This window comes from Felis catus, chromosome B4 (assembly GCF_018350175.1).
Source record: "Felis catus isolate Fca126 chromosome B4, F.catus_Fca126_mat1.0, whole genome shotgun sequence".
In the NCBI taxonomy this organism is placed as follows: Eukaryota; Metazoa; Chordata; class Mammalia; order Carnivora; family Felidae; genus Felis; species Felis catus.
The window spans coordinates 29456045-29473763 of record NC_058374.1 but is presented as its reverse complement, the minus strand read 5'-3'; the positions used below and the strand labels follow the sequence as shown (position 1 = coordinate 29473763).

At 34.7% G+C, this 17719-nt stretch overlaps 1 protein-coding gene across 2 annotated transcripts in view; it reads left to right on the top strand.

Moving 5' to 3' along the window:
* KIF5B (kinesin family member 5B) overlaps positions 1–17719 on the top strand; it is a 48531-nt gene that overhangs the window by 11798 nt on the left and 19014 nt on the right. For both annotated transcript variants that reach the window (XM_045061104.1, XM_003988210.6), the window contains exons 3-14: positions 4996–5069; positions 5971–6075; positions 6674–6722; positions 7277–7332; positions 7625–7712; positions 7875–7999; positions 9103–9207; positions 9520–9665; positions 10405–10553; positions 10999–11192; positions 14829–14897; positions 17028–17234. In XM_045061104.1, coding sequence (XP_044917039.1) covers positions 4996–5069; positions 5971–6075; positions 6674–6722; positions 7277–7332; positions 7625–7712; positions 7875–7999; positions 9103–9207; positions 9520–9665; positions 10405–10553; positions 10999–11192; positions 14829–14897; positions 17028–17234 — 1367 coding nt within the window. The remainder of the gene's footprint in view (positions 1–4995; positions 5070–5970; positions 6076–6673; positions 6723–7276; positions 7333–7624; positions 7713–7874; positions 8000–9102; positions 9208–9519; positions 9666–10404; positions 10554–10998; positions 11193–14828; positions 14898–17027; positions 17235–17719) is intronic.

Here is a 17719-nt window from a genome sequence, read left to right as displayed (position 1 = left end):
ACTCACAGACTGCGAGATCAAGACCTGAGCTGAAGTCAGCCACCCAACCAACTGAGCCACCCGGGCACCACTTTTTTATATATATGTATTTAAAATTTTTTTTTAACATTTATTTATTTTTGAGAGACAGAGACAGGTTACCTAACCTTTCTAAGTCTCCATTTCCTGTTCTGTAAAATGAGGGTACTGTGAATATTTAAAAAGATGATTCATGGAGGGACGCCTGAGTGGCTCAGTTGGTTAAGCATCTGGCTCTTGGTTTCGGCTCATGTCGTGATCTCACGCAGTCCATGGGATCAAGCCTCAAATTGAGCTCTGTGATGACAGTGTGGAGACTGCTTGGGCTTCCCACTTCTCTCTCTCTACCCCTCTGCATGCTCTGCTCTCTCTTTCAAAATAAATAAATTAAAAAAAAAAAAAAAAAGATTCAAGAAAAAGAACTTCACCCAGGGCCTGGTATGAAGAAGCAAATACACAACAGATATCAACTGATGTTTGTTTCCTCTGTCTTCTAAGAGAGGAAATTATTTTATTAATTGAATCATCATAATTGTGCTTACGGTAACTCAGTCTACAATATTTTCACTCTACAAAATTAGGCTTCAAGCAACTATTACAGTAGAAACTTCTGTCACTGTCTCTCTCCAGCTTCTTTGCCAGCTTGTAATTTGTATTAGGAGAGTATCACCTGGCTATGACTTGCTCCTTTTATCTTCACCCAAATGCTGTCTACCATTTTGGAGAAGGCTGGATATTGATAGTAGGTAGTGGGACTTGTCCTGGGCAAGAACATGAATGTGGCAGAGTTAACGATAGATACATAGATGTAAGGAGAGAGATGAGATAGAGGTAGGTGGTGAGTGCCTGGTGAGGTATGAGGACAGGAAACCAATTTAAATACATGGCAGGTTGTCCTTGGGACAGTTATTGGCACACAAATCAGGTGGAAGGCCATGGTTAGAAACTGTTGGTAGGCAATAGTCAGCAAAATGATAGGTGAATTGGTATTTCTTCTGAGATGTGGATTTGATGAGCAAGCTGCCAAGGACGACCTGAAAGCAGCTAGTACTCTTTGGGCTCCTGATGGTTCACTGAAGCATTGTTTCATAAATCTCTGCACAAGTTTATGTTTGTATAACTTTATTATGTACAAAGTTATTATCTTTTCCTTTCTATAGATTCAGTAGATAGGTTTTCTTTATTTTGAGCAAGGTTTACCCACTTGTATTCTCTCGTGAATTCCAAATCTGAGGGATGTCTCTTCAGTTCTCTGTATGAAGTAGTTGTCATTTATTCAGTACTTGCTATATGCTAGTCATCTTACCAGTCCTTAATAGATTTCTCTGTTTCCTACTGGAGCTTCCTGACCCGAACTGTTTGCCACTTCATTTACTTTTAATTTTTCCAGATGTGGCCTCCCATATATTTATTTTAGTTCCTGTGTTCCTTGATAATACAGTACAGGGGTCAAGAGTATGTCTTTAGAGCCAGGACTGTCTGGGTTTGCATCCCGGCTCTATCTTACTAGCTGTGGAAATATGGGCAAATTAATATCTCTGTTCCTCAGTTTTGTTCTCTGTAAAGTAGGACTAAAAATAGTACCTTTCACAGGGTTTTGTGAGAATTGAATACATTAATGTATGAAAAATTATTAGAGCCTGGCACATTTTATGCTCTCAGATGTTAACAATTTTCTGATTTGTAATTCTCATAGCCTTCCTTAAGCAGACATTTTGCTGATGAGGAACCTGAAGTTCAGAGAGAGAATTGGCTTTTAGAAGGTGTTATGCTGTTGTCTTGCTTACTAAATGTTTTTCTTTCTTTCTTTTTTTTAATGTTTTATTTATTTTTGAGAAAGAGAGCACGCGAATGAGGGGGGGCAGGTGGGGACAAGATCAGAAGCGGGCTCTGAGCTGATAGCAGAGAGTCTGATGAGGGCTGGAACTCACAAACTGTGAGATCATGGCCTGAGCCGAAGTCAGATGCTCATCTGACTGAGCCACCCAGGTGCCCCTAAATATTTTTCGTTTTTACAGAGTATGAAAGACGTAATATTTGTCTATAGTTGTCCATCTCTGTTTCTCACAAGACCAGCAAAAGTGTATTTTAAAGAGTGAGGGAGGCATTAGAAAGATGCTGTGTGTTTGTAATGGTAACAATTATTCAGCAAGCATTCAAGTCCCTACTAAGTGCCAGTCACTGTGCTAGGAGTTAAACACAGTCCTGGCTTCAAGGAGTTTACAAGCAGGTGAGGAAGGTAGACAAGTTAATTGACTGTTGCAATAGAGGAAGGCAGACAAGTTAATTGACTGTTGCAATATACAGTAATAAGTATAATCTTTAAATGTAGATGCTATAAGAACACATAGGATAAGCTGCTCATCCAAATTTATTTGGGGTGGTTTATGGTGTTGGGTTGGAGAAAAAAGTAAAGCCTAAGCTAGTCTTAAAAGATGCACAAAGGGGCGCCTGGGTGGCTCAGTTGGTTAAGCATCCGACTTCAGCTCAGGTCATGATCTCACGGTCTGTGAGTTCAAGCCCTGCGTCGGGCTCTGTGCTGACAGCTCAGAGCTTGGAGCCTGCTTCAGATTCTGTGTCTCCCTCTCTCTCTGCCCCCCTCCTCATGCTCTGTCTCTGTCTCAAAAATAAATAAAAACATTTTTAAAAAAGATGCACAAAGAGTAGGAAGGAGAAAGATGGGTGCCTTGTGGGCAGAGCTGACATTGCATCAAGGCATACCCACCTGAGAAGAGCATCGTGAATGTGGGAAACAACATACATTATGGTATGACTGAAGTTGAACCATGTGAATTTGTCAGATTTGATCATTTTGACCACCAAAAGAGCATTGTGAGAGGAAGGATGATGGGAGGTGGAGCTGAAAAAGCAAACAAGAGCCAGGTCAAAAAGAGCCTAATTTTACCTGATTACAAATGTATGCTCTCCCGGACTTTTAAACAGATGAGTATTATTTTTTATTTTTTTAAAGATTCATCCTCAGGATGGGTACATTTCATTGTATATAAATTTTTTACCTCAGGGATGGAAACTGGAAAATGAATCCTAGTTAATGATATATGCATGGTGAAGTATTTTAGGTGAAAGTGTACTGAAGTCTGCAGGTTACATTGAAATGCATTAAAAAATGAGATGGATGGATAGATACATGATTAAACAGTAAAATTATAAAATGTTACTGATCAGATTTTAGTGGTTATAGGAGTGTTCCCTGTAAAATGTATTCACTTTTTCTGTATGTTTAGATTTGTTGGGGGTAAGTCACTAGAGAAAGCAAAGTCAGGGCTGGATATGAAGGTAGGCAAGAATTATTTTCCTACCTATAAAGTAAGTTTATAAACTTACTTTAGTTATAATGTGGTATGTCTAGAAATCACCTCTAATCAGTCATTGTTCTATCCCTTGCGCCCAGAGCAGAGCTTAGATCCTAGCAGGTGTCCAATAAATATTTGAATGTTGAATATTCCATAATCTCTGTAATCATACGAAATTTTTTAAGTTATGCTTGAAGTCCCAAATACAAATGTATTGTATACATTTGTTATCCTAGGTCCCTTCACATAACATAGTTTCACATAACCACAAATGATACTGTAATATTCGGTAGACATGCTAGTAAATATGATCTTGAGAAAGTCACTTGTTCACTTACCAGTATTTATTAAGTATTTATTTTGGTGGTTGCTAGGTATTTGGATCGTATCATGAATAGATATATCAAAAATTTGGATTTGATTAAAAGATATTAAGCAGAGGGTGTGACATAGACATACTGAGAACAATTATGTGTAAAGGAAGTGAATTGGAAAGGGTCTAGTACTTTTTTCTCTAGATGATTTCTTACTCAAAATTATACTGCAATGCCATCCATTTTAAATGTGATAGAAGATCTCTTAAAATTTTCCCAGAGGAGTAAATACCTTCTTTTGTTGTCGTTGTTGTTGTTGTTGTTGTTGTTGTTGTTGTTAAGAAATGTTTCTGTAGGAAATCTGTTAATATCTAGTTAGTTGAGCCCAATGTTGGGATTGTTCTTTTTTTTCTTTTTTAAATAACCAATTAAAAAAAAAAATACAAGGATTGACTTGCTTACTGATTTACCACTGTTGCCATCAGCTATTTCCAACAGAGTCTTCTTTTTTTTACTTTAGCTTCCTCTAGAATACAGTGTAATCTCTTAGTACCTTTTTGTCACCAAAATAATACAACTAAATCCCTAAAAATTGAAAATAAAAAGGTCACCTTGTTAAATTTTCTTTTTTCCCTTCAGCCTAGTAAAGAAAGATATTTAAATTAAGGTTAATGGTAGATTTTGGAGTACATACAGGGCTAGAAAATACTTAATTTCATAGGAACTGTCTGAGAATTTATTTTTGAGTTAGAACTGGGCTTATTAAGCTTGTATAAGGGAGACTGTTGTATGGGTTTGTGAGATTTAATCACCAATTAACCACTAATCAGTAGTCCTAGTTGTAAAAGTGAATTCATATCTCTATGTAAATTTGCAGAACATTTTTTTCCTTTTAGGTCATATAAATCTTTGGAATACAGGTATAATGACATTTGAGATATATGTACACTTATATAAGAAATGAATATAAGCAATGGAATTTAAATTTTGTGTTTTATTGACCACAGAAAGTAATCTGGGCTAGAGAGAAGGTAACTACTCAGGTGGATCATTACTAAGAAAATTACTATTAATGTATTCTTATTTTTTTCTTTAATGTCTTTATAAATTTTTCATGAACTAAATTTTGTGATGGTATCTTTCATATTAGTATAAATTAAATCTGAACCTTACTGTTCTTCCCACAAATATTTTATTGTGCAGATTTGATTATGCATGGATGAGGAACAGGGTTAATATGTATGTGAATTTTTTCAGTGTTTTCTAACATTCTTAAGTAATTTCTCATGAAACTTCCTTAAGGGGAAAAATAAATGCCCTGAAGTACAAAATCTCTTATTTTCTCATAGATGTACTTGAGGGATACAATGGAACGATATTTGCATATGGACAAACATCCTCTGGGAAGACACATACAATGGAGGTAATATTTTATAATCTGTACTTGCATGTGGTTTGCAGAATAGAGGTGCATTCATTATTTGCGAAATGATTTTACTGTGTTTAAACACCTTTATTCTGTTGCTTACTCTCCTATGAATAATACATAGATAACATCACTGTTGGAATCTAATCAGTTCTGGAGTTTGAAATTATATATTTGAAATCATATCTAGCTTTGTTTTGACAGCATAACCACACAATTATAAACATTTTAGAATTAACAGGAATTTTCTTTATAATGGAAATTTGAAATCTTGAACGTTTTATGTTTTCATTTCTATTCAGAGCAATTTGTTCTCCTCTCCAAATACCTGCCACTTTTCTTTAATAGGAATGTGTCCACAATTGTCGGTGCTGCCATTATAATAAGATGTGGATCTGCCCAAACTTTGCTTCTAGAAAACATCCTGTATCTTATGCTGCTGCTACAAAGCATCTGCTTTTGTTATTTATCTGAGCATTCTGTATAAATGGCTGAGTATTTTAGTGTAATTCACATTACTCGTTTCCATAAAGTTACGGAGAATAAGGACATTTCTAGCACTTGCGTGGATTTGACTTGAAGGAACAGTATGAACTTACATTGGAAGAAACAAACTAAAACTCTTTCTTTAGAATATGTTCATTTCACAAGCATGGACAGTCTAAATCTAATGATTAAATAAAAGGCTAAGATCAGTTGGTAACCCATGTTGTTGACATGCAGTATTTATGTATAATTTACAAATATATGTAATAGTTGAATTGGATTTTTTACATATTTGTAGAGCCATTTCACAATAAAATGGCAACAGTTACAATTTCTATCCTCTATTGGCTGTAAATTGTAGATTGGAAGTTTCTACTTTTAATTCATACTTAAAGTCTCATTTTCTGTTTAGGGTAAACTTCATGATCCAGAAGGCATGGGCATTATTCCAAGAATAGTGCAAGATATTTTTAATTACATTTATTCTATGGATGAAAATTTGGAATTTCATATTAAGGTAAAATCCGTGGGGTATTTTGTTTTATATTAGAATAATTTTATTCCAAGAAATAATAAATGCTCTTTTGTTTTAAAAATATTTTTAGTTATTTTATGGACAGTTACAGTAGAAAGATCATTAGAGTTAGTAAACTGAGGGTTCTTAATCTGCAATTAGATGACCTTAAACAAGGTCATAAAGTCTCTTTTGTCTTAGCCTCCTCTGTAAAGTGATGGAGTTTATTACTGAACTCAAAGGTTCTTACTGCTCTCATGAGTCTAATTCATTGAAGATGGAGATACGTAATAGAAATTGCTTTTTAGTTACATGAGCAGTTTAGAGAATTTAGATATTCCTGTTAGAACATGAGCTGTGGCTGAGTTGTTAACTCTGTCCTCTGGTATAGATGGTACTTGGCACTCAAACCCCAGTAAATTTAATGAACTAATTATAAATTATTTTATACTACTATAGTAGTATAAAATAGTAGTATATTAGTAGTATAGTAGTAGTAGTATAGTACTAGTAGTATAGTAGTATACTGTTATACTACTAATAAATTATTTTATAATTTTAATTAGTTGATCTTTTTTTACTTTATTTCTTTGCCCTTCAGGTTTCATATTTTGAAATTTATTTGGATAAGATAAGGGACCTGCTAGATGGTAAGTTAAATTCTTGCTCTTTTATCATTTTAAAATAGCACATGTTACTTTTTTTAATAGGTGTGAGACCATTTCTAAGTAACCTCTATGAAATTGACTTAAATTACAAGAAACCGATTTTAAAGTTCTTTTAAAGTTAGTTGAATTTCTTTTACACATTGAATAACTTATTTAAAGCACATATTTATGGGTGCTTGTGTTTCTTAAGTAGTAATTAGAGAAATGGATTGTAGTTAGAGGTCCTGAGTCCTAGTCTGCTGTCAGATACATTGCCCTTGGGCAAACTGTTCAACCACTCTGGCTTGTTATTTCCAAAATGTGGGTGGTAGAGGTTGCATTGGACCCAAAATTCTATATTGCTGCATTAAGTTTCTATTCAGATCTCCTCTAACTGTTTCTACAGAGTCTTTTTTAATAGTGATGTGTTCATATTTTTAAAATTTACCTATTATTAGGCTGCTTGGGAAAGGAAACAATCTATTGAATTAGCTATTTCATGACTAGTGTTAGAGTTTAGGAGAATGTTGCTGATATTATTTATTTGTCTTTTTCAGTTTCAAAGACCAACCTTTCCGTTCATGAAGATAAAAACCGAGTTCCCTATGTAAAGGTACTTATAAAATAATACAGAATGCTTGTTTAGAAAAATCCTGTAATAGGGGCGCCTAGGTGGCTCAGTTGGTTAAGCGTCTGATTCGGCTCAGGTCATGATTTCAAAGTTCATGAGTTTAAGTCCTGCATTGGGCTCTGCTGACAGCTCAGAGCCTGGTGCCTGCTTCAGATTCTGTCTTCCTCTCTCTGCCTCAAAAATAAATAAACATTAAAGAAAAATTTTTTTAAAGAAAAACCCTGTAAGAAAATTTTTTAAGGTTATTGACATATTAAAAAAAATTATTTTATAGGGATGCACAGAGCGTTTTGTATGTAGTCCAGATGAAGTTATGGATACCATTGATGAAGGAAAATCCAACAGACATGTAGCAGTTACAAGTAAGTAGAATGTTTATTAACACGAGTTAAGGTACAGAGCTGCCTTAAAATATCTTTATCAAGTTGGTTAATTGTAAGATTTTTATGTAAAGTGATGCTTTAGAAATTATTAGTAAGGGAAAGCCATGTTTGTTTATAGTTGTTTGTGTAATTTCATTGCAGATATGAATGAACATAGCTCTAGGAGTCACAGTATATTTCTTATTAATGTAAAACAAGAGAACACGCAAACGGAACAAAAGCTGAGTGGAAAACTTTATCTGGTTGATTTAGCTGGTAGTGAAAAGGTAAAATCTTTATATTCTGGTAGATATTTAAGCATTTTTATAAACTTTAGCTTGAATTTGGACTTAGGCATTATTCATTGTTAACATCTTGAAAACTTATCAAATTGGATTTGGTAGTATTTTTGAGAGTTTAAAAGCACTGATGCATTGCCAATGACTACTTAAACTGAAAAATCAGTTGCAAGTTACTATCATTTGTGCCATAGTCCAGTTCAACCAATAGGTGTTACCTTTTACTTAGGGTATATGTTTTTATTGAGAATTAGTTCAGCATATATTGTTATCAATTTTATTAGTTATTCTTTTCCTAATTTTTGGTATCTATTTTATCCATATTGGCAGTGGGCTCCCTGTGAAAACTGATAACTATCCATTATTAGTCTTTTCTGGTTTGGTTGTACCTATTTTCTTTCCTTTGGATGATTATTTAATTATTACAGACTCTACTGTGGACTATCATCTGATTATAATTTATGTGAAAATCAAAATAAGTTCAAATATTTTAATATTGGTCTCTGCAACCATTTTTGCTGTTTCACTAATTTGTTTCTTCTGATTAAAATGACATACCTACTCCCTTTTACTCAAGCCTTAAACATATCCTTCAAAGCCTGTCTTTAATTTTGTGAATTCTGAGAGGCTGTTTCTTCAGCCGACATTGCTAGTCTACTATTTTATCCTATCTTTAACATATGTATTTTATATCTTTTTTAAGAGCAGGTTTGCTTATATATTTAAATTCAGTACATAGCAGAATATCAACCTTATGATTTAGCAAATTTTAAAAGGTTCCTCTTTAATGGAGCAAAGGGGATTAACAAATAGTAAATTGCAAATGTACCTGAAAATTTGTTATTTTCAAGAGCACAAACTAAAAATAAAATTCGGGATCTCCTTAATCACATTCTTGTCATGGACCTACAGTTGTCAGAAGACCAATACTCAAGTAGTGATAGCTTAGAGTAAATAATTGACAAAATCATGAAGCTTTTCATTTTGTTGTTTGCTGGTTATTGATGACCTCTGAACTTTTTAGAAAATTCAAAGAAAATAATTCTTAAACTTACAGTTTTGTTTTCATTCTTTTGAAATCTTATGCATAGGTTAGTAAAACTGGAGCTGAAGGTGCTGTGCTGGATGAAGCTAAGAACATCAACAAGTCACTTTCTGCTCTTGGAAATGTCATTTCTGCTTTGGCAGAGGGAAGTGTGAGTACACACGTCTTCTCTTTCCCTATGGTTATCTTATGGGGAATTACTTAAATATCAATGCATGGATCAATATCAATATGCATGGATGTTTGTGGGGCCAGGGTGGAGCGGGCATCTGGTGTTTTTAAGTCAGTATGTGTAAATTAGTTGTCTTTAGGAATTTATAGTAGTATGTATGTTCTAGTTCCCATCATAATATTATCAGTTAAAATAGCCAAAACCCCTTTGTAATTTACTTACAGTATTTATAAACAGATTTTATTCTGTAGAAACCCATTGGTCTTTGTTTCTTTTGTTTTTGTATTGTAGACGTATGTTCCATATCGCGATAGTAAAATGACAAGAATTCTTCAAGATTCATTAGGTGGAAACTGTAGAACCACTATTGTAATTTGCTGCTCTCCATCATCGTACAACGAATCTGAAACAAAATCTACACTCCTGTTTGGTCAAAGGTTTGTTGTTAAGAAAATACAAAGTCTAAATGTAGATAGGTCTTTTGTTTATTAAATCTAGGAAAATAAAGGTAGATATTCAAATCAGTGCATATTGTTAATATGACACAACTTTTTAATTGAGAGATAATACAAGCAAGGTCCATTTTTAAAACTGCTTAGATTTGAATTAAGTTTTAGTACATATTGAAATCAAGTGTTAAATTCAGTCAAATTTATAGGAGAAGCTTTAATTAAACATTAAAGAAAATAAGTATTTGAGTCAGATAACAAAGAAAAGCTTGACAAATCTAATTCTATGTTAGTCTGTTGACAGGTTCAAATAATGAGATAATATGAATTGGTTAACCTAGGAAAGTCAGTAGTGATGATTTTATTTTTGACCTTCAACAATATTTTTTTTTTTTATTCAGCCTTGCAAAAGAATTAGGAAAATATGGGCCCTTTTTTTTTTATCCTCCTCTGGTGGTTAATTTTTTTTGTCTTTAAGCTATTCACAGATTTGGGGACTGACCCAAATTTATTTAGCTTGTTGAAGAAGCACTGTAGTAATTATTAGTAATTATTATTAGTAATAATTATTAGTAATTATGGGTCTTTGTATTTAGTCTAAAGATAATTAAACAGTCAAATTACTCAGCCATATATGCCATACATATATATAAAAAACAGATCTATAGATAGTAATTGAAAATAGTTAATTTTAGTCACACTTTTTTCCTGCAATTACTCCTTTTAGGGCCAAAACAATTAAGAACACAGTTTGTGTAAATGTAGAATTAACTGCAGAACAGTGGAAAAAGAAGTATGAAAGAGAAAAGGAAAAAAATAAGACCCTGCGGAATACCATTCAATGGCTTGAAAATGAACTCAACCGGTGGCGTAATGGTAATAATTTATAAAATCTGTCATTTTGAGTTTGTTGAATATGAATGTAAAACTATTTTATAAATTTGAGACTGACACGAATATAAATAAGAATAGCAAAGCGTATCCATTTTTATTTTTTAAGTATTAGAGATCATCAAATAAAAATGACTACAGTCTTTTAAATTCTGATTTTACCTGAAATAATAAATAGAGGCATAAAGGCCATCTTGGGAGCTATAGCAATGAAGGCACAGATGGCAAGTTTCCTAGATTAGGGTGGAAGCAATAAAAATTACAAGATTTGGTGACTGGATTTAGAAGATGGGGGTGAGTGAAAAGTAATTGTAGTTTTTTAAATCTCAGACTGAGCAGATAAAGTTGGTGAGAGCTGCTGAAATTGAATAAAATTGTCATTAGTTTTAGACAGGTGGATGTTTATTAACTATCTGTTGTCTTATTTTAGGAGAGACAGTGCCTATTGATGAACAGTTTGACAAAGAGAAAGCCAACTTGGAAGCTTTTGCAGTGGATAAGGATATTACCATCACCAATGATAAACCCGCAGCTACGATTGGAGTTACTGGAAACTTTACTGATGCTGAGAGAAGAAAGTGTGAGGAAGAAATTGCTAAATTGTACAAACAACTTGATGACAAGGTACGTATTGTTCACATTCTATTTTGTTTTAGAATGTTATGACATACAGGTATTTTTATTATCTAATTTTAATATTGTGGGTCCAGGTGACCTGTGTATACATCTTTCCTTGATTTGTTAACCTTTTGAAAATCGTAAAGTTGACCCTCAGACAACACTGGTTTGAACTGCATGGGTCCACTTAGATGTGGGTTTTTTTGATACAGTACAGTAATATAAATGTATTTTCTTTATGATTTTAATAACATTTTCTTTAAATACTACATATAATATAACATAAAAAATACGTTAATTGTCTATATTATTGGTAAACCTTCTATTCAACAGCAGACTACCAATATTTTAAGTTTTGGGGAAGTCAGAGGTTACATGTGGATCTTCAACTCCATGGAGGGGTCAGCACCCCTAACCCTTGTATTGTTCGAGGGTCATTTGTTTTAGTAAAAAATATAAAATCACAATTTCTGTTTCTGTGCAGAAACTATGTATGAGACCTAATTTTTTCCCCCTCTTTAATTTTCTGAAGGAAATTGAACATTGGGTTATTGGAGAGCCTTAATGAAATGATCTCTTAGAATCAGGGGTCTAAGGACTCAATAATAAAGGTGATGCAAGAGATTAGAGAGGGAACAGAATAAAGTGGTAATAGTGTTTTCCTGCTTTGATTATATCCATTAGAAGTGTGAAAAATAACAAATTACAAAAGCAAATAGGAAAGGGAAAACGAGAACAGTGAAGAGACTAGAAGAAAATAGTTCTGGTTTTGTTTTTAGGTGGAATTTTATATGTGTTGTAGGCAGATATGGCAAGTTTGAAGTAGCTGAATGGCCTTTCTATCTATCTTTCCTTCTTTCTTATTTAAATTCAAGTTAGTTAACATATAGTGTAGTCTTGGTTTAGGAGTAAAATCCAATGATTCATCACTTAATATAACACCTGATGCTTATCCCAACAAGTGCCCTGCTTAATGCCCATCACCCATTTAACCCATCCACCCACCCACCTCCCCTCCAACAGCCTTCTGTTTGTTCTGTGTTTAAGAGTCTCTTATGGCTTTCCTCCATGGCTTTCCTCCCTCTCTGTTTTTATATATTTTTCTTTCCCTTCCCCTGTGTTCCTCTGTTGAGTTTGTCAAATTCCACATACGAGTGAAATCATAAATCTGTCTATCTCTGACTGATGGATTTTGCTTAGCATAATACCCTCCAGTCCTATCCAGTTTGTTGCAAATGGCAAAATTTCATTCTTTTTCATCACCAAGTAGTATTCCAGTGTGTGTGTGTGTGTGTGTGTGTGTGTGTGTGTGTGTGTGTGTGTGTACACCACATCTTTATGCATTCATCAGTTGGTGAACATTTGGGCTCTTTCCATAATTTGACTATTGTTGATAGTACTGCTGTAAACATGGGGGTGTGGAGGTGTATGTGCTCCTTCGAATCAGCATTTTTGTATCCTTTGGATAAATACTGAGTAGTGCAATTGTTTGGTTGTAGAGTAGTTGTATTTTTACTTTTTTGAAGAACCTCCATACTATTTTCCAGAGTGGCTGTACCAGTTTGCATTCCGACCAACAGTGCAAAAGGGTTCCCCTTTCTCCACATCCTTGCCAACATCTGTTGTTTCCTGAGTTGTTAATTTTAGCCACTCTGACTGTTGAGGTGGTATCTCAGTGTGGTTTGGATTTGTATTTCTTGATGATCAGTGATGTTGAGCATCTTTTCGTGTGTTTCTTAGCCATCTCCATGTCTGCTTTGGGAAAATGTCTATTCATATCTTCTGCCCATTTCTTCCCTGGATTATTTGTATTTTGAGTGTTGAGTTTGATAAGTTGTTTATAGATTTTAGATATTAACCCTTTATCCAGTGTGTCATTTGCAAATACCTTGCCTTTTAGTTTTGTTGATTATTTCCTTCACTGTGCAGAAGCTTTTTTATCTTCATGACATCCCAATAGTTCATGTTTGCTTTTATTTCCCTTGCCTCCAGAGACATGTCAGGTAAGAAGTTGCTGCAGCCGAGGTCAAAGGTTGTTGCCTGTTTTCTCCTGTAGGATTTTGATGGTTTCCTGTCTTACATTTAGGTCTTTCATCCATTTTGAGTTTATTTTTGTGTATTGTGTAAGAAAGTGGTCCAGTTTCATTCTTTTGCATTTTGCTCTCCAGTTTTTCCAGCACCGTTTGCTGAAGAGATTGTCATTTTTCCATTGGATGGTCTTTCTTGTTTTGTTGAAGATTAGTTGGCCATATATTTGTGGGCCCATTTCTGGGTTCTCTGTTCCATTGGTCTGTGTGTTTGTTTTTGTGCCAATACCATACTGTCTTGATGACAGCTTTGTAATACAGCTTAAAGTCTGGGATTTTGATGCCTCCAGCTTTGGTTTTCTTTTTCAAGGGTACTTCAGCTATTCAGGGTCTTTTCTGGTTCTATACAAATTTTAGGATTGTTCGTTCTAGCTCTGTGAAGAATGCTGGTGTTATTTTGATGGGGATTGCATTGAATGTGTCTTGCTTTGGGCAGTATTGACATTTTAACAGTATTTGTTCTTCTTTCTGTGAGCGTGGAAAATAGTTTTCAGTGTACAGATCTTTTACTTCTATGGTTAGGTTTATTCCTAAGTATTTTACGGTTTTTGGTGCAGTTGTAAATGGGATTGATTTCTTGATAGCTCTTTGCTGCTGCTTCATTATTGGTGTATAGAAATGCACCACATTTTCTATATATTGGTTTTACATCCTGTGACTTTGCTGAATTTGTGTATCAACTCTAGCAGTTTTTTGGTGGAGTCTTTCAGGTTTTCCATGTAGACTATCATGTCCTCTGTGAAGAGTAAGAGTTCGACTTCTTCCTTGCCAGTTTGGATACCTTTTGTTCTTTTTGGTGTCTTGATTGCTGAGGCTAGGACTTCCAGTACTGTGTTGAACAACACTGCTGAGAGTGGGCACCCCTGTTGTGTTCTTGATCTTAGGGGGAAAGCTCTTAGTTCTTCCCCATCGAGGATGATATTAACTATGGGCCTTTCATATGTGGCTCTTATGATGTTAAAGTATGTTCCTTCTTTCCCTATTCTTTTCAGAGTTTTTATCAAGATGTTGTATTTTGTCAAATGCTTTTTCTGCATCTGTGGAAAGGATCATATGGTTCTTATCCTTTTTTTTATCACATTGATTGATTTGAGAATACTGAACCAGCCCTGCAGCCCAGAAATAAATCCCACTTGATCACGGTGAATAATCTTTTGATGTACAGTTGAGTTCAATTTGCTAATATCTTGTTGAGAATTTTTGCATCCATATTCATCAGTGATGCTGGCCCGTAATTCTCCTTTTTAGTGAATGGCCATTACTTTCAATAATAAATTTAAACATGTTTATTATTTTTTAGCATTTAAAGTATTTAATGAATAACTTTTATAAGTTTAAGCTTTTTTAATTGCATGGTAAGTGTTATAATTATTAATTGAAAGACATTCCATCTCTTTCAACATTTTTTTAGGAGATTGAAATAAGCAATGTTGGACTTGGAGAAACAGTTTTGAAATACCTTGATTGGGGGAATAGTAACCTTATAATTCGTATTAGAAAATAATTAGAATCAGATTGTGAGCAATTTTGTTACCTTGGTACTTTAAAATTCTAGGATGAAGAAATTAATCAACAGAGCCAGTTGGTAGAGAAACTAAAGACACAAATGTTGGATCAAGAAGAGGTAAGTTGAATACTTTACATACTACTTTCAGGAGAGCTTTATAATTTGTCGTTATTATTTGAACATAAAAGATGAACCTACAGATCTCAAAATATACTAGAGTCCATTTAAAAATGTTTTGAATGTGACTGCTTCTCTGTGGGTTGTGCTGTCTGTGCTATCATATGGGTTGAAGCAAAGATTGATTTCCTCTTAAAGTATTTGTTTTTATTATTTTTTTTTAATGTTTATTTTTGAAAAAGAGAGACACATGAGGGGGGAGGGGCAGAGAGAGTGGGAGACACAGAATCTGAAGCAGGTTCCAGGCTCCAAGCTGTCAGCACAGAGCCCAACGCAGGGCTCAAATTTGTGAACCTTGAGATCATGACCTGAGCTGAAATTGGACACTTAACCAACTGAGCCACCCAGACACCCCTAGGAATTTGTTTTTTGTTTTTTGTTTTTTTTTAAGTTAGAGTTCTAACTGGAGGGGAGAAGGTAACAATTTTCAGTATTATTCTTTAACATATTTCTAATGGACTTTTTAACTCTGTCTTCTTCTTTCCTTGCTTAAAATATGGTGCTGTTTTATCTCCTTACTCTCCCCAAAACATTTCTTACTGATTCTTGAGAAAGACTTACTACACTGGACTGGGATAACTTCAGACTCTCCTTCCCTTCCTGGAAAGTATTTCCCCAAGGAAATGAAGGAAAGAATATAAAAAAACAGCATGTTTTATTATCATTCACTTAAACACACAGAGTTTAAAGGGATGATTAAACAAGGAAAATACTGATTTCTGAATTACTTTGACCTGTCTTTAATAATTGCATAATTTGAGGTATGACTTATTGTGGGAATGAGAATATCAGTGAATGAAATCCTTTGGGACTCCTCTCTCACCATGTCTACCCTCATTGAACCCATTCATTTCTGCCTTCTTTCAAGTTTCTCTTCTCTAGTTTGTCACCTAGTTTGGACCGTCAATTTATCTTACCTGGGAGAGCAGGGGGATAATTGAAAAATGGTACATCATTTAAGGTTTGTTTTGGAAATGTGGGCAAAAACTGTAGAGCTTCAATAAGGAAAAGATAGCCACTGTCTACCAACTTAATCCTGGTCACGTCATCTTTGCACTTATTTAAATTATAGCATGTTTTCTCAAAAGGGGCACTAGTAATTTGCATAATTTTTCATTATATTATTCTGTTTTGTATGTTATAGGACATTTAGTACCCCTGGTCCCTACTTCTAAGTGCCATTAGCATTCTGCCCCATTAGAAATACTCCTACACATTTCCAAATACCCCTTCTTCAAAGCCACTGACCCTGGATGATTACAGTGTTCTCCAGACTAGTGTCTTGGTTTCTCTCCGGTTCAAATTTTATTTGTTGATACTAAATTTTCCTGGGACATAATTTAGGTGTCACCCCTGGTTGCCCAAAGAAAATCTGAAATCTTCCAAACATCTACTAATTTCCTTGTTTTTCTATGCTCACCATTCATGAACCTAATATGCCTGTTCCTTTCTATTACATTCATTTACACATGACTAAGATACCTATTCTAGGGGCATCTGGGTGGCTCAGTGGGTTAAACCTACAATTTCGGCTCAGGTCATGATCTCACGGTTCGTGAGTTCAAGCTCCATGTCTGGTTCTGTGCTGACAGCTCAGAGCCTGGAGCCTGCTTTAGTTTGTGTCTCCTTCTCTCTCTGCCCCTCCCTCACTTGCATGCACATGCACGCTTTCAAAAAATAGACATTAAAAAAAAAGTTTTTAAATGCCTGTTCTAGCCTCCTTCTTTGTGAATAACCTACAGAAATACCTACCCTCCTGTTTTAAATACTACCAAGTACTTTTTATGTGTTATGTCCTGTTGCCTCTTTTATGGCTCTTAACATTCTATCTCATGCGTTTGTTTATGTACCTGTGTTTCTTCTACTAGATTCCTCAAAGACAGAGTCATTATTTGATTTCCTTGCTGTCTCCCACAGTGTCTAGCACATTGCCTGCACATAGTAGTTAGTAAATCTGTTGAATGAATAAATACTAACAGCTAATTGCATCCATATTTTATTCACTGTATATAGCATATGATGAAGCAAATAGATTTTTTTAAACCTGTATACTTTTACTCTTTCATGTAGCTTCTGGCATCGACCAGAAGAGATCAAGATAATATGCAAGCTGAACTGAATCGCCTTCAAGCAGAAAATGATGCCTCTAAAGAAGAAGTAAAAGAAGTTTTACAAGCCTTAGAGGAGCTTGCTGTCAATTATGATCAGAAGTCTCAGGAAGTCGAAGATAAAACTAAGGAATATGAATTGCTTAGTGATGAACTAAACCAGAAATCGGTAAACTATGATTTTGTTTTCTTAATACTTTATTATTATTTTTTTAATGCTTGTTATTTTGAGAGTGAGAAAACATGCATGCGTGGGAAGGGTGGGGGAAGAGAGAGAGAGAGAGAGAGAGAGAGAGAGAGAGAGAGAGAGAGAGAGAGAGAGAGAGAATAAATCCCAAGTAGGCTCCACACTGTAGCGCGGAGCCCGGCATGGGGGCCCGTCTCAAGAACCATGAGATCATGACCTGAGCCGAAATAAAGAGTCGGATGCTTAACCAGCTGAGTCTCCCAGGCGCCCCTAATACAAGTATTCTTAATTGAAATTATCTCAGTAACTTCTTTCTATGTAAGCCCAAGACTGATGGTATCAATTCTTAAGGAATTCCAGGTCTCAACTTCACTTCCTCCTTTATATGAAGCCTTAGAGGTAAAGAAGAAGGCTGTTTTTTTAGTTCCTGAAAGTCTATTAATGGTAATTAAAATGCCATTTTAAGA